Source organism: Larus michahellis, chromosome 1, assembly GCF_964199755.1.
Source record: "Larus michahellis chromosome 1, bLarMic1.1, whole genome shotgun sequence".
NCBI classification, from domain to species: Eukaryota; Metazoa; Chordata; class Aves; order Charadriiformes; family Laridae; genus Larus; species Larus michahellis.
This window is the reverse complement of record NC_133896.1, coordinates 12944185-12957107: the sequence shown is the minus strand read 5'-3', so window position 1 is coordinate 12957107 and position 12923 is coordinate 12944185. Positions and strand designations below refer to the sequence as shown.

The 12923-nt window shown below is 51.1% G+C and overlaps 1 protein-coding gene across 13 annotated transcripts in view; it reads right to left on the bottom strand.

The window, feature by feature from the left end:
• Positions 1–967, bottom strand: part of MAGI2 (membrane associated guanylate kinase, WW and PDZ domain containing 2) — a 757683-nt gene extending 756716 nt beyond the window's left edge. For all 13 annotated transcript variants that reach the window (XM_074586071.1, XM_074590362.1, XM_074597089.1 and 10 more), the window contains exon 1: positions 367–967. In XM_074586071.1, coding sequence (XP_074442172.1) covers positions 367–667 — 301 coding nt within the window. In that variant the 5' untranslated portion in view covers positions 668–967. The remainder of the gene's footprint in view (positions 1–366) is intronic.
• Positions 968–12923: the final 11956 nt, after the last annotated feature.

Sequence of the window (12923 nt, the reverse complement as noted above, 5' to 3'; positions counted from 1 at the left end):
CCCGCCCGCTCCCCCGGCCCCAGCGGCCGGTCCAGCGGCCGGTCCCGGTGCCGGGGGGGGCGGGCGGCGGATGGGGACGGGGCGGGGGGGAGGTGATGCTGCCGCCCCGCCGCCCCCTCCCGCGGCATGGCGAAGCGCTGTCACTGACGCACATTTAATTCGCCCGGCTGCGGGCACGGCGCCGCGCCGCTCGCATCCTCCTCCCCCCCCCCGCCCCCGCTCCGGCGGGGAGGGGGGCGGCTCCGGCGGGGAATTCGGGGGGAAAGTCAAACTGCAGCAACAAAGTTGCTCCCCCCAAGACCTGCCCCGGCTCCCTGGGGGTGCGGTGGGAAGTCGGGGGGGGGGGGGGGGCGGTCCCCGCCTTACCTTGCTTGACGCACTTGAGCCGGATGGGGTCCTTGCAGTGCTTGATCACGGCCAGCACATCCCTGATGGTGAGCCCGGCCACGGGGGTCTCGTTCACCTCCAGCAGCAGCTCCTCCGGCACTAACTTGCTGCCGCCCTCATAGGCCACCTTGCCGGGCTTCACCTCCCCCAGGTAGGGGAACTGCCCGTTCTCGGCGCCCCCCTTCAGCTCGAAGCCCAGCTGCCCCTCCGGGTTCCTCACGATCACGATCTCGTGGACTCGGCTCGTCCAGTGGCTTTTCTTCTTCAAGCCCTTGGACATTGCCGTGGGGATGCTCTGCCCGACTCCCTCCCTGGATTCCGTCCTTCTTCCCTTCCCTTCCCTCCCTCCCTCCTCTTCACCCCCGCCCCCGCCGCCTCCCCGGGGCAGCCGGGGCTCCTCCGGGGCAGGCTCGGGGCGGGCGAGGAGCCGTCAGCGGGAGGGGGGGCGCGGCGGCCCCGCGGGGCTGGGAGCTGGCTCGGGGAGCGCCTCTCTGCCCTCTCCCTCCGGCTCTAGCTGATATCCATCGCAGCCGCGGCGGCCGGGACCCTGCCTCTGCCTGGATGTACTAGTTGTAGAGAAACTGGCAGCGGGGAGGGAGGGAGAGAGGGAGGGAGGGGACGGCCGCGGGGAGGAGGAGGAGGAGGGATGTCGGTGGGGAACGAGGCGGGCGCTGCCTCGCCGCTCCCGCCTCGCCTGACCCGGTAGTGAAGGCCGAGATGGAGGCTGCCTGGCACGGCCGGCAGAAGGCGGAGAGCGGCCCGGGCGGGGCGGCGCGGGGGGTGGACGGCACCCGGCGGGGAGACCGGCCCCCGCCGCCCGGCCCCGGTCCAGAGCGGGGGGATGAGCCGCCCCTGGCTGCCTCACCCGGCCGGCCTCCCCCTCCGCCGGGGCGGGCCGTGCTCCCCCCGCGCTGCACCGCAGCGTCCCGAGCGGCGTGCGGGAGCTGGGGCAGGCGGGGATGCTGCGGTCCAGGTGCCGCTGCCGGCGGGGAGGGACCCGGCCGCCGAGTTGGTGGGCAGAAGGACGAAAGGCCGCCCTTTGCATCCAGGGTCTCGGCGTGACGAACCTTCCCCGGGGGGCTTCCCTCCCTTCCGAGGTCTCGCGCCTCAGTTGATTGAGTTGAACGTGGGGGTAATTTTTAGCGCCGGTTTTCGCGGCCACCGGAGACAGGAGCTAAAAACTCAGATGGGTGTTGTACCTTTATACCTGAAGAGAGTGTAACGAAGAGAGGGCTGGCAGTTTGTTCTGTAAAAGATGTTCGCTACCCTCACTCAGGTTGCCGCCTGCTCTTTGGGCTTAAACCCCAAATGACCTTCGCATCCCAAGACCAGCATTTCCAACCTCCAGAGCATCACTCTGGGGTGCCCTTTGTTCAGCAGGTGATACTGTAACCCGCTCCTCCTGTGGGCTCGCCTTTAATTAGTTCTGTCATATGCCTAACACGTGTGCGAGCGGTGGTGTGTAGCAGTTGGCATGGCTTTCTGAGATGCTTGCCTTGCCTAAAAAAATAGTTTCCATCTGAAGGGGAGATTGACAAAATGCAGGCAGAGCAACTTCCTGACTTTAAGAAGCGTAGTTTTTGTGCCTGGAGGCTGCAGGAGAGTGGGATACGTGAAGGCAGGGGTCTGCAGGCTGGGTGCCGAATGGGGGAAGGCGGGAGAAATGTAGCGTGTGTTACCACACGTGATTTAAAGCTGGTCAGATATTTTTAAAATTTCAATTAAAGTCACTCCGCAATGAAATTTTTCACAAATTGTATTGCTGTTTTCCCTCTAGGTTCCTATGGAAACAGGCCTTTATGCGATCATGCTTGGCTGTGTCTCCTTTACTTCTCCAATAACTTTTGAAGCTGTTGGGCAGTTTTGCCCAAATCTATCTCAAATATAATTAAGATATTTCATGAAAATAGGCAGCTGGGTAGGGCTGAGAGATCCTGTAAATGTCCCAAAGGCTGTAACATGAACTTGCCTCTTATTAAATGGTGATTCACATGGTTGAGAGACCATATAAATGTCTTGGTAATGAGAAAAGTTTCAATTACAGCTCATTATCAGCCTTGGTATAAGTCTGTGGGAAACCAGGGTTCTTCAGTTCATGTTCTCCCAGAATTACTCATTTAACGTCCTTGTGCACTCGAGGTGGAATGGGCACATGCAGGGGGGAGGAAGAAAGCAATGAGAAATTACTAAAGTCTGTGTCCTGCGAGTCATTTCACCTGCTTCGCTGCGTGGTTTTGGCCAGTGTGGCCAGTGTGTGGCCCTCTGGATGTGAGGGGCTTCACAAAAGTGGGATTAAACAATAATAAAAAAAAAAAACACCAAGACCCCACAAAACTGGAAATGAGACATCCATAAGCACGGAGGGAATGAAGATGGGAGGGGAACCGCAAAGGTACTTTGACTGGAAGGTACTAAGAGGTTTTCACTGGTGGGGCAAGGATTACAGTAAAGGTCTCTTTTTCCAAAGACCATCAGGAGTGTCTTGCTGCCACTAGGAGCAGGGTCTCTGGTCTGGACAGAAATGGGCTAAGGCACTTGGAAAGAGAGCAAGAGAGTCAGTGGGTTCGTTTCTCTCTCTAGCCCTGCCCTTGCCCTTTTATAGAATCACAGAAGTGCCTAGGTTGGAAGGGACCCTTCAGATCATCAAGTCCAACCATCAACCTAAGTCTGACAAAAACCATCACTAAACCATATCTCTAAGCACTATGTCTACACGTTTTTTAAACACCTCCAGGGATGGTGAATCCACCACTTCCCTGGGCAGCCTGTTCCAGTGCTTAATAACCCTTTCAGTGTAAAAATTTTTCCTAATATCCAATCTAAATCTCCCCTGGTGCAACTTGAGGCCATTTCCTCTTGTCCTACCGCCTGTTACTTGGGAGAAGAGACCAACCCCCACCTCTCTACAACCTCCTTTCAGGTAGTTGTAGAGAGCGATTAGGTCTCCCCTCAGCCTCTTTTTCTCCAGGCTGAACAACCCCAGCTCCCTCAGCCGCTCCTCATAAGATTTATTCTCCAGATGCCTCACCAGCTTTGCTGTCCTTCTCTGGACACGCTCCAGCACCTCAATGTCTTTTTTGTGGTGAGGGCCCAAAACTGGACACAGTACTCGAGGTGGGGCCTCCCCAGTGCTGAGTTCAGGGGGAAGATCACTTCCCTAGTCCTACTCACCACACCGCTCCTGATAAAGGCCAGGATGCTGTTGGCCTTCTTGGCCACCTGGGCACACCGCTGGCTCATATTCAGCCAGCAGTTGACCAACACCCCCAGGTCCTTTTCCACCAGGCAGCTCTCCAGCCACTCTGCCCCAAGCCTGTAGCGCTGCATGGGGTTGTTGTGACCCAAGTGCAGGACCTGGCACTTGGCCTTGTTGCACCTCGTACCATTGGCCTCGGCCCATCCATCCAGCCTGTCCAGATCCCTCTGCAGAGCCTTCAGACCCTCAGGCAGATCAAGATTCCCACCTAACTTACTGTCATCTGCAAATTTACTGACGGTGCACTCAATCCCCTCATCCAGATCATTGATAAAGATATTTTAGTTCAAAAGTCAGTAGGAAAAGAATGTCTAAAAAGAGAAACTACAAGACATAACATCTTGTTATCCTTCAGTTTCCCAAATGTTTCTACAGTCACTTCTTTGCTGAGGTGTCGTGGTTTAGCCTCAGATGGCAACAAAGAACCACGTGCCGCTCGCACGTGCCTTCCTAACACAGGAAGGATCGTAAGAAAAGGCAAGACCCTTGGGTTGGGACAAAGGCAGTTTAACAGGACAGTAAAGGGAACAGGCAAACAACAACAACAACACGGATAGGGGAATATACAAACGCAATTACAGAACCGCCGCTCCCCGCCGCTCGCCGACCGGCCGGACCCAGGACGCCCCAGCCCGCTTTTAAGCAGCAACTTCCTGCCCCCTCCCCCGGCAGCTCAGGGTGGGCGTGGCTCACATGGCATGGAATACCAGGAAAAGTTAACCCTATCCCCACCGGAACCAGGACATTATCCACCCCTTATTCCATACCATCTATGCCATGCCCAGCAGGTTCCAATGAATTGCCACCACTTTCCCCTGTTATATATATATATATACACACATATAATGCCCTTAGTTTATGGGTCATCCCTCCAAAGTGTCCGTTGAGTTCTTTTAATCCACGGCTTTGGGCTCCATTTGTTAGAACAGTCTCTCAGGGCAGGTGAGATGCTGGCTGGTGCTGGTCTGTTGCATGCTGTATTTTTCAGAGCTTGTGACTGGTGCACCTGGTGTGGCTCATGCACGCAGTCCGTGGGCTGAAGATGTAGATCTTGAGGAAACTGCTGGGCGCCAGCTGCTGAGATCAGTTTTTATCCCATCATCCCTGTGCCTTACTTGTAGTACAACTGATATCAATTATAGCAATGAGGACATACAGTGACAGTGTTACTTATCAATTAACAGCACACAATCTGATTCATTGGCTATTCTCGCCCAAAATCAGATCCCCATGAGGTACACATCGGACTTCCCCATCCTGCCGCATCACCCACCAAGTGCACCCAGGTCCTTGGGCAAAAGCAATCCCACGGATGGGTTTGCCTTTGCCTGAGGCAGGACTAACCCAGACTGTCTTCCCTAGCATATTCTTCATATGCACTACGGGGACTTTATCCCCTTCTACAGTACGTGGAAGTTTTGATTGGGCAGGGCCAGCCCGATTGTTAGATCCCCTGGTGTTAACTAGCCAGGTAGCTTTTGCTAAATGTGTATCCCAGTGTTTGAAAGTCCCACCACCCATTGCTCTCAGTGTAGTTTTTAACAGTCCATTGTATCGTTCTATCTTCCCAGAGGCTGGTGCGTGATAGGGGATGTGATACACCCACTCGATACCATGCTCTTTGGCCCAGGTGTCTATGAGGCTGTTTCGGAAATGAGTCCCGTTGTCCGACTCAATTCTCTCTGGGGTACCATGTCGCCACAGGACTTGCTTTTCAAGGCCCAGGATAGTGTTCCGGGCAGTGGCATGGGGCACAGGGTATGTTTCCAGCCATCCAGTGGTTGCTTCCACCATTGTGAGCACATAGCGCTTGCCTTGACGGGTTTGTGGCAGTGTGATATAATCAATCTGCCAGGCCTCCCCATATTTGTATTTCAGCCATCGCCCTCCATACCAAAGAGGCTTCAAACGCTTGGCTTGCTTGATCGCAGCGCATGTCTCACATTCATGGATGACCTGTGCAATAGTGTCCATGGTCAAGTCCACCCCTCGGTCACGAGCCCATCTATATGTCGCATCTCTCCCTTGATGGCCTGAGGAGTCATGGGCCCACCGAGCTATGAATAGTTCACCCTTACGTTGCCAGTCCAGATCCACCTGAGCCACTTCAATCCTAGCGGCCCGATCCACCTGCTGGTTGTTCTGATGTTCCTCCGTGGCCCGATTCTTCGGTACATGGGCATCTACATGGCGTACTTTCACAACCAGATTCTCTATCCGGGCAGCAATATCTTTCCACAGTTCAGCAGCCCAGATGGGTTTGCCTCTGCGCTGCCAGTTGCCCTGCTTCCACTGCTGTAACCACCCCCACAGAGCATTTGCCACCATCCATGAGTCAGTGTAGAGATAAAGTACTGGCCATTTTTCTCGCTCAGCAATGTCCAAAGCCAGCTGAATAGCCTTCACCTCTGCAAACTGGCTCGATTCACCCTGTCCCTCACTGGCTTCTGCAACCCGTCGTGTAGGACTCCACACAGCAGCCTTCCACTTTCGATGCTTTCCCACAATACGGCAGGACCCATCAGTGAACAGGGCATATTTCTTCTCATTTTCTGGCAGTTTATTATATGGTGGGGCCTCTTCTGCACGCGTCACCTCCTCCTCTGGTGACATTCCGAAATCCTTGCCTTCTGGCCAGTCCATGATCACTTCCAGAATTCCTGGGCGACTGGGGTTTCCCATTCGAGTTCACTGCGTGATCAGTGCAATCCACTTACTCCATGTAGCATCGGTTGCATGATGTGTGGTGGGGACCCTTTCTTTGAACATCCAACCCAGCACCGGCAGTCGAGGTGCTAAGAGGAGCTGTGCTTCTGTACCAACTACTTCCGAAGCAGCTCCAACCCCTTCATATGCTGCCAATATCTCTTTTTCTGTTGGAGTGTAGCGGGCTTCGGATCCTCTGTATCCACGACTCCAAAACCCTAGGGGTCGACCTCGAGTCTCCCCTGGTGCTTTCTGCCAGAGGCTCCAGGTAGGGCCGTTCTCCCCGGCTGCGGTATAGAGCACATTTTTAACATCTTGTCCTGCCCGGACTGGCCCCAGGGCCACTGCATGGACTATTTCCTGTTTGATTTGTTCAAAAGCTTGTCGTTGCTCAGGACCCCATTTAAAATCATTCTTCTTCCGGGTTACTTGATACAGAGGGCTTACAATTTGACTGTAATCTGGGATATGCATTCTCCAAAAACCCACAATACCTAAGAAAGCCTGTGTTTCCTTTTTACTAATTGGTGGAGACATAGCTGCTATTTTGTTGATCACATCCATTGGAATCTGACGGCGTCCATCTTGCCATTTTATTCCTAAAAACTGGATCTCCTGCGCAGGTCCCTTGACCTTACTTCGCTTTATAGCAAAACCAGCGTTCAGAAGGATTTAGACTATTTTACTCCCTTTCTCAAAAACTTCTTCTGCTGTGTTTCCCCATACAATGATGTCATCAATGTACTGCAGATGTTCTGGAGCTTCACCCTGTTCCAGTGCAGTCTGGATCAGTCCATGGCAAATGGTGGGGCTGTGTTTCCACCCCTGGGGCAGTCGATTCCAGGTGTATTGGACGCCCCTCCAAGTGAAAGCAAACTGTGGCCTGCACTCTGCTGCCAAAGGGATTGAGAAGAATGCATTCGCTATATCAATCGTGGCATACCACTTGGCTGCCTTGGACTCCAGTTCGTACTGGAGTTCTAGCATGTCCGGCACAGCAGCACTCAGCGGTGGCGTGACTTCATTCAGACCACGATAGTCTACAGTTAGCCTCCACTCTCCATTAGATTTTCGCACCGGCCATATGGGACTGTTAAAGGGTGAGCGAGTCTTGCTGATCACTCCTTGAACCTCTAGTTGACGAATCAGCTCATGGATGGGAATCAGAGAGTCTCGGTTAGTGCGATACTGCCGCCGATGCACCGTTGTGGTAGCAATCGGCACCTGTTGTTCTTTGACCCTCAACAACCCCACAACAGAAGAATCCTCCGAGAGACCAGGCAAGGCAGACAACTGTTTAACTTCCTCTGTCTCCAAAGCAGCTATGCCAAAGGCCCAGCGGTACCCTTTTGGGTCCTTAAAATACCCTCTCCTGAGGTAATCTATACCAAGGATGCATGGAGCCTCTGGGCCAGTCACAATGGGATGCTTTTGCCACTCATTCCCAGTTAGGCTCACTTCTGCCTCCAGTACAGTCAACTCTTGGGATCCCCCTGTCACCCCAGAAATACAAATGGGTTCTGCCCCTCTATAGCTTGATGGTATTAAAGTACACTGCGCACCCGTGTCCACTAGAGCCTTATACTCCTGTGGGTCTGATGTGCCAGGCCATCGAATCCACACCGTCCAATAAACCCGGTTGTCCCTTTCCTCCACCTGGCCGGAGGCAGGGCCCCCCTAATACTCGTCATAGTATCCGTTACTCACTTCTTGCATAAATGACTTGGAAGTTCCTTCAAGAGGATCAGAAGCAAGATCAGGCCTTCTGCTTTGTCTGGGGAACGGCCCACTGGAAACTGGGGCGGCACTTTTCCTGGAGGGATCCCCTTTTGTGGTTGTCCTTCCTTGCAACTCCTGTACCCGTGTCCGCAGGATCGAAGTAGGTCGTCCATCCCACTTCCTCATGTCCTCTCCGTGGTCCCGCAGGTAGAACCACAGGGTGCCTCGTGGTGTGTACCCTCTGTACTCTCTCTCTTGAGTGGGGAAATGCCTGCTTCTAATAGCTGAGATGCTGGCCCGTGCAGGTGGGGAGTAGAACATATTCTCTTCAAGTTGCTGGACCTTCCGCGACAGTTTCTCCACAGCTGAGACAAGGGGGGAAGAGAGACTTTCTTCATATCGCCGGAGCCGGCCAGCTACCTCATCCACCGTTGGTCCCTCTTCACCTTTCCATTCCATTACTGCCAGGGAGTTGGCATATGACGATGGTGCGCTCCGTACAAACTTCCGCCACATGGGCCTTGTGCATCGCACCTCATCAGGGTCTGTGGGTAAGTCGGCATTGTCCAAGTCATAATAAATCATCTCCCGCACGGCTAATTCTCTCAGGTACTGGATACCTCTTTCCATGGTAGTCCACTTGCTTGGCTGACATACAACATCCTCACTGAAGGGGTACCTCTCCCTCACGCCTAACAGGAGTCGTTTCCAGAGGCTGAGGGCTTGGGTCTTTTTCCCAATCGCCTTGTCAATGCCGCCTTCCCTAGACAGGGATCCCAGCTGCCTGGCCTCCCTACCCTCTAATTCCAGGCTACTGGCCCCATTATCCCAGCACCGGAGCAGCCAGGTGACAATGTGCTCGCCTGAAAGTCGGCTGAAATCTTTTCGCATATCCCGCAGCTCACTCAAGGATAGGGATCGAGTAATTATCTCTGGTTCTGCCTCTTCCTCCTGCTCTCGTGATGGCCCTGGTTCATCATCATCTCTTACTAAGCGAACTGATTTCTTTGTGTACTTCTTCTTCTGTATGGGGGCAACTGATACCGGCACGGGTTGGTTCTCTGGTTCAGTGGCAGTGGCTACCACGGGGGTTGCAGTAGCCGCAGTGTCTGCCGCAGGGGTTGCAGCAGCCGCAGGGGCCGCCGCAGGGGCTGCCGGTCTGGTTTCCATCTCTTCCCCTTGAGGGTGCTGCATAATTCTGAGCAGTGCCTGGTAGATACTGGCCAGGGCCCAGCACAGCGCGGTGAGTTGTGCCTCTCTAGAATAGCCACAACATTTTCCCTTCAAATATTCTACCACTTTATCAGGGTCCTGTAATTGTTCAGGGGTGAAGTCCCAGACCATTGGAGGCGAGTAGTTCTCTAGGTACCTGCCCATGCTCTCCCACATGCCATGCCACCCCTGACTATCCAGCCTCGGAGCAGATCTCCGGGTGGTAGTCTTAAATAGTCGCTTAACCCTAAACAAGACCTGGAACGTATTCAGGAGACATAGCACTAGGAACACACTAGTTTGAGTATCCCAAGGATATTCAAGATTCTCAAAAGCTGTCATACCTGACCCGAAGGAGAAAAGGGAGGCAAAAGGGCTGGGGAAACTATTAACAAATTCTGAGAGACGGTGTCCAATGTACGGACAGGACAACAAAACCACATAAACACCCCAAAATAACCATCTGAACAGTGATGTTATCATATCATAAACAGATATCGCACAGGACAGCAGAATGATAATCCTCATCCCTCTTCCAGACATGGTAAACAGCATCGCAGGGAGTACATAAGCCATATAGGAATTTATGTAACACAGCCATGAGAACAAACCAAGCAACATGATGACCAGTTATCTCAACCCTTCGAGCCCCACGTTGGGCGCCAAAAAGGACTGTCGTGGTTTAGCCTCAGATGGCAACAAAGAACCACGTGCCGCTCGCACGTGCCTTCCTAACACAGGAAGGATCGTAAGAAAAGGCAAGACCCTTGGGTTGGGACAAAGGCAGTTTAACAGGACAGTAAAGGGAACAGGCAAACAACAACAACAACACGGATAGGGGAATATACAAACGCAATTACAGAACCGCCGCTCCCCGCCGCTCGCCGACCGGCCGGACCCAGGACGCCCCAGCCCGCTTTTAAGCAGCAACTTCCTGCCCCCTCCCCCGGCAGCTCAGGGTGGGCGTGGCTCACATGGCATGGAATACCAGGAAAAGTTAACCCTATCCCCACCGGAACCAGGACATGAGGCCTCTGCTCTACTAAAGCCTACTCTGCTAAAGGGGTCACTGTTTCTTAATACAGTTTGTAGTCATTCTGCTAGTATAGTATTGAAATTGTTGATTTGTCTGATAATTAAAAGTCAGTTTCTAAATAACTTCATGTTCACCACAATATATGTACAACACTAAGCTACTGGTTTATGGTCTCGGGCTCTAGGGTAGTAAGGACACTGATGGAAATGCATAGTTTGCTTTCGTCTTCTATTTGAAAATATATGGCGAGGAAACCAAACCTTATATAAAGTCCTTTTGTAGCAGTTAGTTATACTCTTTCAGATAACTTTGTTTCAATTTTATGGCGATAGAGGGGTAGCTGTAAAACAAGATTATCTTGGTCACTGACAGAGCAAGTGTGCCGGCACGTGGCTGAGGGGGCGAATTTGCAGATTTTCCGCCTGGCCCCTGACTTTGTGACTTGCCAAGATCTTTCTGTTAGTCCCTTCCATCGGGTTTCATCCCAGGAGGGCATGCACTGGTCCTGAGCGTGAATGTAAGGGCATCGAGCGCGAGGGATTTCCTATGGGGAGAAGTAATAACAGCACGTAATGAAACACGTTCACCAAACACAACACAAATGCCTTTTATTATCCCTTTAAATCTGGTACACAGGAACCAGTAAGTCACTGTACTTTTGGGAGTAAAGTTGAGCACATGAGTAAGCTGAAGTGTGAGACTTCGGTAAATAAATGTATTTTGTAGCTGGAAAGTAATCCTTCCTATGGTAACACTACAGATTCAGTACAAAAGTAACTGAATTCTGTCTGTATTTTCAGTATGCAACATTTTTGGATAAGTGAATTCCTCAAGTGGAAAATGATGTATTGCACGTGCCATAGGGCAAAAAAAGGAAAATACATCCATTATCTACTATTATTTATGCAGGAATGGAGTTCTCTACCTTGTAATTGTGTTTGTAACAAGGGACTTGAACTCAGAAGACATTAAATTTCCATCTTCGGCTCATGCTTCCTGTGTGACTGGGTGCCGACTACGTGACATTGCCAACTCTTATTTTTTCCCTTTTAGTATGGGCATAATCCCTCTTTTCTCTCACAGTTTTCTATTTAGATGCCCACTACCTGACAGCCTTATTCTTAAGTGAGGCTTCTCAATGCTACAACCACATATGTCCACCACAGGACGTATGTCCATCTAGGAGTTGGGCAGAATCGTCATGTTTAAATCCAAATTCACTAAATTTTTGCCTATGTCTTTAGTTGCCTGAGAAGATTGTACTAGTTAATATTCCCACCAGGAGAGCTCCAGTATCTTAGCTGCTTTCACTGTCTTCTGCTGGGAATTTTAAATGTTGGTCCTTGGGATTCTGAGAAGCTTCTAAGTCCTTTTTTTCTTTGGATAAAAATTCCAAATTCCTACCCTTTGCAGATGCAAATTTCACCAAAAAATCACTAAAAGTTTGTTATGATGTTTACTACTGCCACTCACATCTTTTACGAGCCTAATTTTACTAGTATGAGCCTTATATTATTACTAATATAATATTTTCCAGTTTTCCGGATTTTGAGACCTTTTGCTTCAGAAAGGCTAAAACCGCAGGCTATTTATCTCAAACCTCTTTTCCCAAGTCCTCCACATTCTGAAAGCTTTGATAAAAAAATACATGTTTTATTTTACTACAAAGCCAAAGAAGGATTTGGTTGGGGTTTTTTTAAGTCTCAGGCCAAAAACCTTCCATAGTTTTGGCCATCAGTGCTTCAAAATAAACCATTATTTGATTGTAGTCTTCAAAACTTTGTAAAACATATCTGGTTAGATTGGAAGGTAATGGGAAATACTCAGCTTTCTCAGCCCATTAGAGGATTTCTGCTGTGGCAGTAGCTGTTGCAGAGGGCAAATCTCATTGCTCCGGGATGTAAAGAAAATAGTCTCCATGCCTGTACTGAAAAAATAAATGCTGCCTTTTGTAGCGAAGGACAACTTAATGAGAGGAGTTCATCTAAATAGTATAGTTTACAATGAGTTTATAAGATTGCAGGAGACATTTTGTTCTCTCCTGATCATCTCTGAATTGGTGTTTGTTTTAAATGTGGTCTTTTGCAGTCTCCTTCCTCTCTCTTCTTATCAAACCTCGGTATTACATACTTCCTGTGCTGCTCTTGCTAGCTGCTCGTGACTTGATTAAGGTGAGATGCAGGAAACTTGTTGGAGGTCAAAAATTTCCCCAGGGACAAAGTTCTGGGAGACAGGCTGTCAAAATAAATTTGGTAAGAGATGTTAAAATAAACAAATGGTGGCCTCTTTCCACAGAAATGCAAGTTTAAATTGCGTCCCTGTAAATACCCACACTAGGAGACAGAATAAGACAGAAACAGAACTGCACAGAATACGCTGTCAGAAAATAATCCTTTAAATTTGACCTCACTCTGGAAAGACAGCAAGCCTACAAATATCTGTTCCCACGAATGGAAAGAGAAGCGTGAGGCTCGCACATTGAATTACTGCTGCCGACATCCTCGCAGCACACGGGGCGGTGGTGGCTGGGTTTCCGAAAAATACCAAATGAATTGGCCAGGTAGCTGCCTGGGTTTGGAATGACAGCTTCTCCACTACCCTGGCACC